Source organism: Alexandromys fortis, unplaced genomic scaffold, assembly GCF_014885135.2.
Source record: "Alexandromys fortis isolate MF-2015 unplaced genomic scaffold, M_Fortis_MF-2015_v1.1 scaffold_34, whole genome shotgun sequence".
Classification (NCBI taxonomy): domain Eukaryota; kingdom Metazoa; phylum Chordata; class Mammalia; order Rodentia; family Cricetidae; genus Alexandromys; species Alexandromys fortis.
This window is the reverse complement of record NW_026067933.1, coordinates 13,494,639-13,509,671: the sequence shown is the minus strand read 5'-3', so window position 1 is coordinate 13,509,671 and position 15,033 is coordinate 13,494,639. Positions and strand designations below refer to the sequence as shown.

Genomic DNA, 15,033 nt, shown 5'->3' with positions numbered 1-15,033 from the left:
CCCCACTGTCTCCGTGGGTGGGTGCACCCCTCGTGGTCCTGACTTCTTTGCTCATATTTTCCCTCCTTCTGCTCCTCCTTGGGACATTGGGAGCTCAGTCTGGTGCTCCAGTGTGGGTCTCTGTCTCTCTCTCCATCCATCTCCAGATGAAGGTTCTATGGTGATATGCAAGATATTCATCAGTATGGCTATAGGATAGGGTCATTTCAGGTTCTTTGTCCTCAGCTGCCCCAGGAACTAACTGGGGACATCGCCCTGGGCTTAAATGTGTTTTTGCACTTGAAATTAGTTAACATACATGATAATGAGTTTTTGCTTATAAATTTTTGAAATTTAATGTTTTACCAGATGAAAGAATAGTTTTATAAACTTATGTTTTGAATGAAAGAAACACATATTTTTAAATTTTTGTAGTCATGTATCTAGTCATTAGTTGGTTTGAATTAGATTGTCTTGGTATAAAGTGCCAGAATTTTGGTTTAGAGCTCAGTAAACACTGAGAGTATGACAGAAAATATGGTGGTAAAGCAGGTCAGATGGTAAATTCTGAACTCTGAAGACACTATGCGTCAGATTTCTGGAACAGTGAGGCTGACGGAGGAAGGTCTTCTCATGTACCAGATGTGCTCGGAGAGGGAGAGTGCCAGTGTTCTGGGCCACAAAGGAAGACTGTCTGCGAATGAGTGCAGAGCCATCGGCATGGGTGTAGGCGTTTGAGAACTCCGCAGATGTTTGCCAAGTGCAGCACGCATCTTTAGAAAGAATTGAAACCACGTTAAACACGTGGATTGCAATCAGGCTGACGAGGGAGGGGGACTTGACTTGGGGAGGGGGAGGGAAATGGGAGGCGATGGCGGGGAAGAGACAGAAATCTTAAACAAACAAACAAACAAACAAATAAATGCGTGGATTGCTGTGCAGTGTCCTGATTTTACTGAATAAAGTTAGTAAATTTGATAGCCTCTGGCGGCCATTCTTACCTTGCTAATTGTCTACTTTGAATACAGATTTCTTCTGGTTTGAAATAATTTGCTTTAAAGGAACATAATTTTGTAAAGAAAGTAGATTTTTTCTCCCTGTAGTACTAGAAGTTTTATTTTTATTGTTTCTTTTATGATGTTTTTTGAATAGATTTTAGTTATTGCTCTTTTATAGATAACAGTAACTGCAGCAACAAAAAATCCTAAGCCTTTTCAGTTTATGATTTTGTGTTGCAAAATTGTGCTTACACATAAGCAATGAAGATGGTGATTGCTGACTGAAATTTAATATTAAAGATAGGAATGAATTTTGATCTCTTTGCTTGTGTGCTAATTTAATTCATTTAAAACTGTTTCTTTGGCACTCTCTTATAAGACTTTGAGTATATTGAAATGTGTTATTATAAAACTTTGGGATAGCATAGGGCTAACAATTTTTATTTGAGATGGATTAAGTAAGTCATAACTGTAAGGTGAAATAGTATTTTTGCAAAACCATTTTATTTCTGTTTTTATGTCAGTTATAAACCATTGCTTTTTCCAGAATATTTCTGTACTTCCCTTTTTTCCTTTTCTTTTGATTTTTACAAAAGTGAGTTTAGAAAACAATCCCTATTGAATCATAACTGTTTCTTTTCTTTTTTTTTTAGGATGTTACGGAGTTGATGGGGAGAGTGACTCTATTATGAGTTCGGCTTCTGAAAACTCCACTGAGCCTTGGTTTTGTGATGCCTGCAAATGTGGTGTTTCTCCTAGCTGTGAGCTATGTCCTAATCAGGATGGAATTTTCAAGGAAACTGATGCTGGAAGGTTGATGTCCCATTATGTTGTGTTCATATGCCTTCTTTATAACATGCCTGGTTTGGAGCTCCCTTTTCTTCCCTTTATGACTTTTGAGTCACACGCTTTTCGTCCCATCTTGTGAATTGACCAATAGGTTATATATAGATTGATGAGGGGAATGAGAAAGATGACCTCTCAAGTACTTGGATTCGTTCTTTTTTATTCATCATCCCAATTATTTTTAATGAGCCTGTGAAGAAGCAGTGGTTGTTTCTCAGATTATAAGGATAGTGCCCGAGACTTACATCATTTAAAATCTGTATAAGCACAAGTCTACAATCTGGTAAATAGAGAAATTTGAACCCAGATCTGTCTTACTTCAGGAATATAACATACAATGATTAAAAATGGAGAAATTTAATAATAAGTATTATTAAAATTATGCCCTGAAAGTATATGGAAGTTATAAATTAGCTACTCAAGGAAATTCTAGGGATGACATAGATCAAGGAATTCCAAAATGAAAGGAATGACCTCTTTCCTGACAGTGGTTGGAGTATGGACTTTGTCCCAAGGACTAGTTGTAGCCTACTGGTTGCCAGGAAACTCTTCTGCTTTATCTGCCAGTCTTCAGCTCCTAAAAGTGGGTGCCTGCAGGGGGAGCTGCAACTTTTTTTGAAGCCTGTTACATATGCTGTGTTTATTGAGAGGACAGTGAAAAGTGATCTCAAGGCTGGGCCAGGCTTGTGAGGGCATAAGGTATGAACATGTGGCTATACTGTAGCAGATGTACCCTGTCTGTCCTGTTGAGAAACTTATCCCTTCTGCTGTGCTCTGTACTGCTGAGTTCCAGTGCCCAACTATAGTGATAACAAAATCACATTCTCTAAATGACAAGTGCTGAGGGAATTCTGACCATCATTGCAGAGTAAATATTAAAGCATGACTGTGAAGCCAAGCGACAAATGTTCTGATAGCTGGCACAAATACCTGTCTGTGGTCTTTTCACTGCAATCACACTCACGGTCACTGCCACATTTGAACAGTTATCATAAAAGTGTCGACATCATTTATATTTGTTTTCCCTATGAGCCTAGGGATGATTGACTACAGTATATAAGTATTTCCCAGTCCTGTGTGTTTTGACAATTATCTACCTCAATGCTGTCAATAAGAGAAGAGACACTCATGTTTTTATGTTTTTATTTTGACAAGGCATTAGAATTTTAAAAATTAACTTTTATAATTTGAAAATTATGTATATTAAGTGTCTGTGTAGGTATGTGCACATGAATACAGGTGCTTGCAGAGTCTAGAAAAGGGTTTCTGATTCCTTGGTGCTGGAGTTATAGATGTCTGTAAGCTGCCTGATTTGGGTGTTAGAAACCAGACATGGCTCTTTTTCAAGAGCAGTATGTGCTTAAGTGCTGAGCCAGTTCTCTGTCACCTAGGATATTTTATATAAGAATGTTTAATATTTTAATAATAACAGCAAGAATTACCAAACAACATAATATTCATCAATTTTTAACACTGAAAATATATTTGTAGTCCACGAATAAAATTTAGACTTAGATGTAATAAGTTTACTTTAGTAAACTTAAGAAAAACATCTTTCTCATTTTGTTTCAGTTAGTAACCAGACTCTTGAGAAATATAGCCTTGGTAGATTGCTAAGATAACATAGAGTCTACAATGAGATCTTAAGGGACCCTGTGTGCTCAGGATCCAGACAGCCCCTCATCTCCTAAGAAAAGAAATGAACTAAAATAGTAGCAAGTACTTTTTATATATAGACTAGAACTTGTTCGTTTATATACATGGAATTTTTGGACTATGACCTATAACTGTGGATTTAGTAAAGCATTAAGAAATATGTGCATTCCAAGTAGTTTGGCCTTATTTAGATTTATTTTTTTTGTTTGTTTTTATTCTACCATGACTTTAGGCGAGTTCGTTAGCCTTGTTACTATGCCTTAGTTTTGTAGTACCTTCGAGAGGCTTAAGTGGTACAACTCATGTAAGAGTTCCTGATGTAGTTGGTGGACAGTAAATGTCCCCTAATTGACTATCAATGCAGCTGCTACTACTGCTTTCTTCAGAGTAGGCGCTGCAGTATACATGCCATTTGGTAATTTCTATCTTGAATATTGAAACTTTGAATACTCAGTTGTGGTGAACCATTTTGAAAAAAGAAAAACAAGACAAACAAAAAACAACCTAGCTTCCTTTTGAGGAAGAGAATTCATTTTACTTGGTTTTCCTGTTAATTTAAAAGTTGTATTGACAAAGTGTCTTTCCGTGCTGTCATGCTCTGCAAAGTAACGTGTAATGTTTTCCAAAAGAAGACAAAAGACAGCACTTTAAGCATTGCTATTAAAGTAAAAATATTCATATTAATTACTGTGCATATTATATATACAGATTAGGTACTCCATGGGCAGAGAGGTACAGTTCTGTGGCAGACTATTTAAATGCTTGTTTGTTTTGTTTTGCATATAATATATATATCCAAAGTCCCACAGAGGCCAAAGGCCAGGATAGAAATTTTGGGCTTTTATGTATTTTGCAGCATGTAATGCCAGTTTGATTTAAGACCAAAAAAGAGAAAAAAAACCATAAAAATTGGACATGTCCTTTATCTTCATGGACAGGCTAAAAGAGTTTTGAAATTGATTTATTGTATGGATTTAACTATACGTTCTCCTCTACTGATGTGATTCATAATGTGAGAAAATAGCTGTGGAATTCTTGAAATAAAAATTAAGTTTTTACTTTTTTTGTAGTTTTTCAAGACAGGGTTTCTTTGTGTAGCTTTGGTGCCTGCCCTGGCGCTTGTTCTGTAGACCAGGCTAGTCTCAAACTCACAGAGATCCACTTGCCTCTGCCTCCCGAGTGCTAGGATTAAAGACGTGTGCCCCCACAGCCTGGCTGAATTTTTACATTTCTTAAATAGAAGATTTAGCAGATCAGTGGTAAAGAGCACTTCCTGCTCTTCCAAAGGACCTGAGTTCAGAACCACATGGTGGCTCACAATCTCTTTAATGAGATCTGGGACCTCTTGGGGAAGAGACCCGGTCAGTCATCCTCATCAACTTAAAAGCATGAAACCCAATATGGACAAGTTCCACAGAACCGCAATGTAGCGGCTGCCCATGCATTCTTCAGCAGTGCCAGGATATAAATTTCATTCATTCATTCATTCAATCATATATAATCAATATAATCATATATAAAATATATAATCATACCTCACAGATTAAATTGAGAAAGCGGCTGCTTGTTGAGATGTTATCTTTATATTGAACTCCGCATAATGAATTTGGAGATTGGATTAAAATGTTCTATCGAAAAAAATCTCAGAACTATAGATAGATTCTTTTTTGCAAAAAATGATAAAAATGCTAAAGTTTTATAACTTTTCCTTAATACCTCTATAGAGTGATTCTTAGTTGTTTAAAACAAATTACATATTAAAATCAGAACTTTTGAAGATGAGATAAAGCAGAATTTGTTACTATATTCACAAAGCTCATAGAGACTTGCCATCTGACTTTTACTGTTTTTCTTACACAAGCTATGCATATCCGCTATGTAAATTTCAGGCAGCTATTCAGAATTTTGACTGCAAGCAAACAGATAGATATGTAATCATGTAATAATAGCTAAGGGCAGTTTAAAGAAATCAAAACTAACTCTTTTTTCTTTTTCAGTGTGCTAAAGTTGAACATATTTTAAAAGTGTTACTAGCTTTGTGCAGAATTTATACTATGTAGTTGTAGGTGACGTTTGTAAACTTCAGGTCTTAGGTTATAAAGGGAACAGATGAGAAAAGTGAAAACATGGCACTCCTCCATTATTATCACTGTGCTTTGTACCTCTTCCCAGCCACCATTTTATCCTGAGATGAAAGTTAAACTTGCTACCAAAACTGTCTAAAAATATATCCATGGGGATATTTAGCAACTTTGTGGGAAAGGTAGCAGTAAAGAACAATTAATCTAATTATTGCAAAATAACTTTGTAGTCCTTAAGTTAGAGTCCTTAATTCTAAAAGTGCTCACAGTAATGAATGTGAATATCTTTCCTGGAATATGAGGGCAATGTTTTGTTATCCTTGAATAGCATTCTTATGCAAATAGTTAAGAATAAGGTAAGACCAAAGTGCAGGGAGTTGTAAGAGCAGAGCAGCTATGGTTGCTGGACCTGCATTTTGACTGGACGGTCTTCTGGAAGAGCAGTGCTCATGGCACGCTTGCTTTCCATGGTGGAGCATCACTCTATGGGTGTTCTGTGTTTTCCAGTTAAGAGTCTGAGATGAATTTTTTTTAAACCATCTGATTGTTGAATGCTTTCTGTAGTATTTTGAGGTGGAGCATATTTTATGTTCATCTTCTATGTGAGAATTTCAGGAAAGCATTTGACAGCAGAATTGCATCTTTTCTCTTACAGATGGGTTCACATTGTTTGTGCCCTATATGTTCCCGGAGTAGCCTTTGGAGATATTGATAAGTTACGACCAGTAACACTAACAGAAATGAACTATTCTAAATATGGTGCCAAGGTAAGATCAACTTTATGATTAGGTAAAATTGAAAATTTTATTTGTTTCTTTACATAGCTTTTTAAAATAATTGTGAATTATTCCAGAGGTGTTTAATAGCAAGCACATTCCTTGATCAACTCTTAGCACTAAGTCATTTATATTATTCAGTTATTTTGTTTTGGCTTTTGTATTTTTGAGGTAATATCTAACTGTAGCTTTGGTCAGCCTCAAACTTACAGTAGCCAGCCTGCCTCTTCCTTCTCAGTTCAAGGATCAGGTATGGTCATCATGTTTGAATCATTAGTTGATAGATGTTTCCTCAGAGGACAAATTTATTGATTTTTCCATATGGTATAACTTCAGATAACCTAAGTTGTAAAAATGCATATTAATTGATACTGTTTCTATTCTCTGGGACCCAGAGAATACCTTGTTACACAGTTGGATTAAATAAATTTTACTTTAACTGTGAAATGAATTTTATTAAAATTAAGAAAAAGAATATAAAAACCACACTTTATTTAGAACAGGTGTCAGCCCATTATTACTTCAACATTTTTTTTTTTTTTTTGGTTTTTTGAGACAGGGTTTCTCTGTAGCTTTGGAGCCTGTCCTGGAACTCCCTTTGTAGACCAGGCAAGCCTGGAACTCACAGAGATCCGCCTGCCTCTGCTTCCCGAGTGCTGGGATTAAAGGCGTGTGCCACCACCGCCCGGCTTTACTTCAACATTTTTAATGTAACAAGAAAAATTACCAAATTGATTTTATCTCTTAGCATATGTAAAGCACTAAGAAGACTTAAGTGCCTAGCACCTAAGTACTCGTATAATATTATCTCTTCTTATCTACTCTATCAGTTTAGTTCAGGCTGATTAGAGTTGTGCAAAAAATTCTCTTTTTCATCAGAACTTGCTTGTCTACAGTTTTTTTTTTTTTGGCACTGGTAATATTTAGTGGGTACTTCATGAGAGGATAATTTTATTTTGCTTCAGAAATACTTTTGCTGTGAGAGTTTTCCTGTTACTTTCATAGGAGTGTAGCTTTTGTGAAGACACTCGCTTTGCTAGAACTGGAGTTTGCATTAGCTGTGATGCAGGGATGTGCAGAGCCTATTTTCATGTTACCTGTGCGCAGAAAGAAGGCCTGCTTTCCGAGGCGGCAGCAGAAGAGGTATGTTTATCTACCCCACAGTTGCTGTGTTCAAAGACTTCTCATGTCTGCTGTGCCCTTTAACAACTGGAAAGTATAAGGGAAACTTCACAATCTTTTCTTAAGTATTTGACCAGACCACTATATGGCACATATTTTATACAGGAATATGGCTTTTTTTTTTTTTAAAGGTAGCTCATTCTCTGAGTTTAGTTTTAGCTCCCTAGTATTTTTTCCAGACTTACTGACTTTAGATTAGGACCCTATAATCAAATTATTTTTATAACAATATAAAATATGTATTTCTGTGTTCTAAGCTTTGGAGGTTTCTAGAGATTACACACAACATAACAATGTAACCTTGTATTGAAATTGTTTTGAGAATCCCGCTTTTATGTTATGATATTAGAGTTGCAAAAAAACTACAGCCCTTCCCACTAAAATTTCTTGCATAATGCCATAGTAGCTATCTTAATTAAAAATATGTATTTACTTAATAAGTTTAAGATAAGTTAACTAGTATTTAAGAGTACTGAAAGTTTTAATTCATGTGATAAATTTCTAAAAACATAACTCATAAATTGTTTGGCATTCACAAATATACATACATACACACACATATGTATATGTATTGATGTTTCAAGACAGAGCTTCTCTGTAGCTTTGGAGCCAGTCCTAGAACTAGCTCTGTTGAAATAGGAGCGACAGGGCTGCGTCCCCGGCACCCGGCCGCCCGCATGGCTAGCTTATACCCAGAAATAATTACACGGAAACTGTATTCTTTCAAACACTGCCTGGCCCGGATAGTTCCAGTTCCTTATGGCTAGCTCTTACATATTGTTCTAACCCATTTCTAATATTCTGTGTAGCCCACGAGCTGGCTTACCAGGGAGGATCTTAACCTGCGTCTGTCTGGAGCGGGAGAACCATGGCGACTCCTCACACAGCTTCTTTTTCCCAGCATTCTCCTCTGTCTACTCCGCCTACCTAATTTTCTATCCAATAAAATGGGCCAAGGCAGTTTCTTTATTAATAAGAAATCACTCCCACATCATTTCCCCTTTTTCTGTTTAAACAAAAAAGAAAGGCTTTAACTTTAACATAGTAAAATTACATATAACAAAACAGTTATCAAGTAAGAATTACAGTTACAATATTTATATCTATTTTATCTCTTATCATAACTAAGGAAAACTATAACTAACCATTCTTCAACTCCATCAAAGACTCCAGAAGGATATAATATTACCTATCAAACAAGAAATAAGAAAACTCTAGAAATGACAGAGACATCTCGCTGCCTGGACAGTCACCCAAAGTTCCTCTGTACCGTTGGGGCATCCATCTTCGGCCTACAGGCCCATAGTATCCAGCAGACATTCTCATCAAGCAAGAAATTCCAAAGACAGTTCAGTCACTTTTTGCTGTGTCCTGCAGAATGTCTCACAGACTCTTTCATGAAGCAGGAACCCCAAAAGGTCATCTCACCTTTAGGCAAGTTCAGCAGTCCTCTCTCTGCGGGTTCTCTGTGTCCAGTTTATGCAACAGTCCAGGCAAGAGCAGTTTCTTGCCCAAATGGCTATCAAACTCCATAAGGATTCTCTTCGATGCCCATCTTCCTCTTGAAATAGATTGGTGCTGCCAGGAGCAAATGTGTCTCATTGTCATGAAAAACCCTAAGTTATTAAAATATCTTAAATGCCATATTCTGCAGCCTTTGAAAGATATGAAGAATGCCTATCTAACTAAAATATCTCTCTATATATCTAGAAAATCTAACTAACATGACTACAAGCTTAAGTATTAGCGATGATTATCCATTAACAACCTATATTTCCTAATTATACATTACATTTTTAAATGAACTACACAATCACAATACCTTAATCAAGATCAAAAATACATATACATATAACAAAATTGACCATAAAATCCATACCAATGCAAATTATTCATATCTATATCATATCCCCCTTTAAATGTAAAAGAACATTTATAAACAATATTTGGGAACATGGGCGTAGTTTTTTCTCTACAAACTGCTTCCTGCTGAATAGGGGCGTCGTTAATTAGGTTGTTCATGATATAACCTGTATGCTAGTTTCATCTCAGTTGGCAATTGAGCGAAGCAATTTTTTGAGGGTATTCACAGCAACCTTTCAGGAGGGCGTGGTCTATCATACCAAATCGGAATAGATGCAATCCACAGGGTCTCATCCTCTGCAAAAACAAAAGAAGACCCTCTCCAAAGCATCATATCCTTAGACCCAAATTCTGAAATCATAATACCCTTATATCCATTTTGGTTTAGATTGGCAGCCCATGTAATGAAATGTCTCTCTGTACTTAGCTCCTTCACAGTCAAAAATTTTAAAGAAAACACAATGTACATAATCCAGACTCTCTGTGAATTTTCCATTTTTACGTGGCTTATATTTCTTTATTTCTTTTAATCTATAACTCTCTGTACTTCTGTACTCTGTCTCTTTAAAGACTTTACCCTTTTTCTTTTTAAGACATTAACTTTATTCTTTATATTCTTTTTCTTCTCTTTCCCAAGCCTACGTACATTTATCCAACAGTGTCTGAATCTGTTTTATTGTGAATCTGTAATTTCTTTACTATACAGGAGCATTTCTTAAAATGTTAAGCATTTCTTAAAAACTTAAGTTGCACCATTTACAGGTAATACGGTACTGCCTGTGTCCTGCCCAGTCTAAACCTTAACTGCACGGTTTTAAGGTAATTACGGTAGTTCCTGCCTGAGATCAGCACAGTTCAGCATGGAGCAGCCGCTCCTGCCTCAGAGTCATTTGGTGCCCCTGAACCATTCACAGTTTCAGGCACACAGCAAGTCCACATTGGAGCCGCACTCAGCAGTTTAACTCTGAGACTGAGTGTGCAGCACAGAAACTCTTTTCATCCAAGTTACAGCCAAATCTGACATGCAGAGCACTGCGCAGTCTGAAAATGCGTCTCTGTATAGCGGCAGGAATCCGCCATGCTCTTCCGCCTGCCTAAGCCTGATTCTGCCGTCTGCCCAGGTGCAGGCGGGAAGCGCTGAGCCATCGGCACAGTCTCAGAGCACTCTCCTCCGATCCCAAGCGGGAACACAAACATCCAGTCCCATAAAAGCCTTGAAATGCTTTAAAGCCAGAGTTCACGCTGGCAGCACAGCCCCAGGAAGCAGCGCTTTAAAATGACGCGGCTTTTTTTTTTTTTTTTTTTTTTTTTTGCTGTTGCTGAATCAGGAATCTCTCTACAGAACGCCACCAACAAAACAGCAAAAATCTGTGTTAAACTCTCTCTCCCTTATTTTTAAGCCTTCTCAGGTTTTTAAGTGGATTTAGCCATCACGTCTGGGCGCCATCTGTTGAAATAGGAGCGGCAGCGCGGCTGCGTCCCCGGCACCCGGCCGCCCGCATGGCTAGCTTATGCCCAGAAATAATTACACGGAAACTGTATTCTTTCAAACACTGCCTGGCCCGGATAGTTCCAGTTCCTTATGGCTAGCTCTTACATATTGTTCTAACCCATTTCTAATATTCTGTGTAGCCCACGAGCTGGCTTACCAGGGAGGATCTTAACCTGCGTCTGTCTGGAACGGGAGAACCATGGCGACTCCTCACACAGCTTCTTTTTCCCAGCATTCTCCTCTGTCTACTCCGCCTACCTAATTTTCTATCCAATAAAATGGGCCAAGGCAGTTTCTTTATTAATAAGAAATCACTCCCACATCAAGCTCTTGTAGACCAGGCTGGTCTCAAACTCCCAGAGATCTGCCTGCCTCTGCCTCCTGAGTGCTGGGATTAAAGGCTTGCACCACCACTACTTGTCAGCATTCACAATAATTTTAAAGAATTTTAAGGAATCCCAAGAGCAGGTATAATTAATTCCTTAAGCAATTTTTCTGAAGAGATAATTTAGTAAGCGTTTACGTTGTATTCATGATGCTTTATGATACTCTATTAGCCATTTCATTATTTTATATATAAAATTTTATTTTCTCATAAAACATTCAATATACTTTTAGCTAGGAAAAAGTAATCTAATGAAGAAAATTTTTGAAAAACACTTGTAGGATGTATTTTATTTTAACCTAAATAGATCTTAATTATGAAGGTTACATTTTGATATGTGCCTGTTTTGTTTTGAGTTCTGATTCTGAAGGATTGTGTTTGATGGAGTACTGGATGAACCTTGAGAGTTTTCACAGCTATGGAGCAGACACAGCAGTGTAATGGCAGCGTAGGGTTATGTGGACTAATCATGACTGATGCTCTGGACGAGGGGCAGTGCAGTAGGATTTAGAGGGCTGGGTAGGTCGCAGGTGAAAATGAGGGAATCTGTAAGTTCAGCCTACTTGTCTGCTTCTGGGTAACTGAACTTTATAGTCAGGATGTTCCTTTTGTAGACACTTTCAGTTTTATTTTTGAGAGATTTGACTCTTGTATTAAAATCATTTGTGTGTAAATGTGCAAAACATTGGGATGTGCATGACTTGGCGATTGTGTCTCCCTATCAGAAGGCATGCAGATTAATACAAAACCAAAATCAAGTCTCTAGTCGCTGAACCTAAGAGCTGATTTGGGGAAATGTACAGGGCACCCTGAAATAGTAAAGTTGGTAAACTGGGACCAGAGGCCTCTTCCTGCCCTGTGACTTTCTTTTATCTATTTGGTAAATGTGCTGGATGCTGCCTTGCTCAGTGCAGAGGTTTTGCTTTCGTGGGGTTTTTGTTTTGTTTTGATTTTTTGGGGGGAAGTTGGTATTGTTATTAAAGCACATTTTTATAAGTTTTTAGTTTGTTGTTGTAAACACTTAAGAGAGTTGAACTTCTTTTGTTCTTTGCTATAGGAACTTACTATGTATTGCAGCTTATGTGAAATTAAGTGCCCAGCCCCGGCTAGCCTCAAATTCACAGTCCTCTGTCTCAGCCTTCTCAGTGCCATTGTAGCTAGTGAGAACTGGAAATTTATAAAAGATCCCTTATAGAATTTCAAAACTCCTTGAATTGTTAATTGAATTGTGAGTGGACTTTAAATGAAAATAGAAATGGTTGGTTATTTTCATGGATTTCATTCCACAATTGCAGCACAGAAATATTTTGCTTGGCTGTTTGTTGGCTCATAGGATTCACAGTGGGATAGGATTAATGTGTGTGGCTTTATGACATATGCCTTTCTTATTCATCTTTTTCCAGAGGTGTATGCCTCCTAAGTTTTCAGTCACATAATAGAATCTTAATTACTATGGCCTAAATATTAAATTAACTATTTCAGAAGATATGAAGTCTAAGCAGTTCATAGATTGACTTATCCACAATTTTTTTCTACGAATACTTTTCTCTTTTTCTTTCATTCTTACCTCTATCCCCCCATTCTCTCCTTTCCTCTTTTCTCTCTTATGTACTTTTTATTGTTTTGTTGTTTTTAACCTTCTTGTTTCATGTTCTCAGTATGACTGAAGTAGCTCTAAATATTTTATTCTTACTTGGTAGCATTTAAAGCAAGCAAACAAGGAAACATAGAGATTCTCTCATAGGAATGAAAGTGTCTCTTCCACAGTCCAGGATGAATAGCTTCTGATCATCTTGTATACCAGAATGTAGGCTCTGTTGCTATGAGAAAGATGAGAAAGTAAAATCTGAAACTTCCAGTTTTTGTCGCTGGAAATAGTACAAAGAACCCAAGGTCAGTAGCTAACACAGTTCGACACAACTAACCTAAGAACCAGTCAGTTGACTTCAGTTCATTTTGTCATACCCATGTGCTTATGTCAAATGACAAGTGTTTATAGTGGGTATTAAGAGAAAAAAAATGAAGAAATAGATAGGTATTAAGAAGAAAGAAAAGAAAAAGTTGGGATGTCATATTTCCTAGTTTTCTTTTGGCTGCTTCAGGATAGACCTCTTCGCTTCTCGGACATTATATACCTGGGCTTCACTTTTTAGAGTGTTGAGTTTAAGAAATCACAGCATTACTCATTTATTATTCTTGATAATTAATAATTATGTTACAATGGATCACCTAAACACTAGTACGACTTTAACTTTCTGTGTAAGTAAACAATGCTCTTGATTGAAAAAAATTCATTGTGACTTACAACAGTGTCATGTTTTTAGAATCAGCTTCTAAATGGTTATGTAATGCTACACAGACCCTCAAGGAAAAAAAATACACACACATACACATATCTTATATATCTGATTTGATATATATCTTTCCCCCCTCATTCTATTTTTTTTTTAATTTCTCAGGATACAGAGTAGTTACATTTCCTACTAAAATTTGAAATTAGTAGGTAAGCATTAATTAAGATTATCTTAGTGCTAGAGTGATGGCTCAGTTTTTAATGTGTTTGCCATGAAACTGTGAGAACTTGAGTCAAATCTCCAGACTTTTGGAAGAAGCTGGATGTGGTAGCACATGCCTGTAATCCTAACCCTGTGTTGCCAGCTAGTCTTGCTGAATTGTTAATCTTTAGAACCCAAGAAGAACCCTTTAATAACAACAACAGCAACAGCAACAACAAAGCAGCGGAAGCGTCCACCCACAAACATAGACATGTGCACATGCATAGAACATACAGCCTGGTTTTGGATGATTTAAATCATCCAAATGATTTGACATAAATCATAAATAGCCTGGTTTTGGATGATTGTGGCTAGGATCAACACATGTCAATTCTGTTTTTTAAAATAGTGATTATGTTGTTATTTTGAAATAATTGTGTTAGGTGTCCAACACAGTGTCCAAATCGGTGTCTACTTATTCAAATTTTTATCTTATACAGTGCTATATACTTTAGTATCTGTGAGGATCATAATACAGAATTGCTTTATGTGCTTTTAAACATCTTAAGTATAGATTAGAATTTCAAGATTATTATTTATCTTTCTATTCTGTCTCAGATGTACCTGCCTGAAAATTTCATTTCTCTTTGGATTATAAACCCCTATCTTAATAAAAGTCCCTTCTAGTGTAACTTAGATTAAAAACTATATAGATATCTTACCTTTATAGAGACAGACATATGGAATGAATTGCCATTCTAAAAATTTGCTGTTTCTTAATAACTATCATAGGCAAATTACTTTGATTTTTGGTCATATTTAAAGAAATGATTTGTGTCTTGACTAGGATTATGGTTGTTTTTTTTTTTAGTACTGTTCTTAAAATTGTTTTTCTCCCATTGACCTTTCCTACTTTCTTCCACTTCTTTTCTCTCAAAAAACAGCTATCATTTCTTTAATGTGTGCATGTGTGTATTTGTGTGTGTTACTAAATATATAAAATAGCCTGCTCCAATATGGTTACTTGTATGTATATGATTTCAGAGCTGATTACTTGGTATTGGATAACCAGTTTTGGGGCACTTGCCCAGGGAAGACTAATTCACTGATTCTTCTGCTCTCAACATTTCCTAATGTGTGTGTGTGTGTGTGTGTGTGTGTGTGTTTTGTCTAGGGTTGAGGCCCCATGAGGTTAACTCCTGTTCTCTTTAGTATGTCTGTTTGTGTTATCTTTGTTTAGGTTTTATTTAGTCAGCTGCATTGATGAGACTTCACAGGTA

The 15,033-nt window shown here is 36.7% G+C and overlaps 1 protein-coding gene across 4 annotated transcripts in view; it reads left to right on the top strand.

Annotated features, from left to right (window-relative positions):
- Phf14 (PHD finger protein 14) overlaps positions 1-15,033 on the top strand; it is a 137,579-nt gene that overhangs the window by 26,150 nt on the left and 96,396 nt on the right. For all 4 annotated transcript variants that reach the window (XR_007592445.1, XR_007592446.1, XM_050145855.1 and 1 more), the window contains exons 5-7: positions 1,631-1,790; positions 6,216-6,327; positions 7,342-7,479. Coding sequence is in view for 2 of the 4 variants with exons in the window: in XM_050145855.1 (XP_050001812.1) it covers positions 1,631-1,790; positions 6,216-6,327; positions 7,342-7,479 (410 nt within the window). In the remaining 2 variants the exon portion in view is untranslated. The remainder of the gene's footprint in view (positions 1-1,630; positions 1,791-6,215; positions 6,328-7,341; positions 7,480-15,033) is intronic.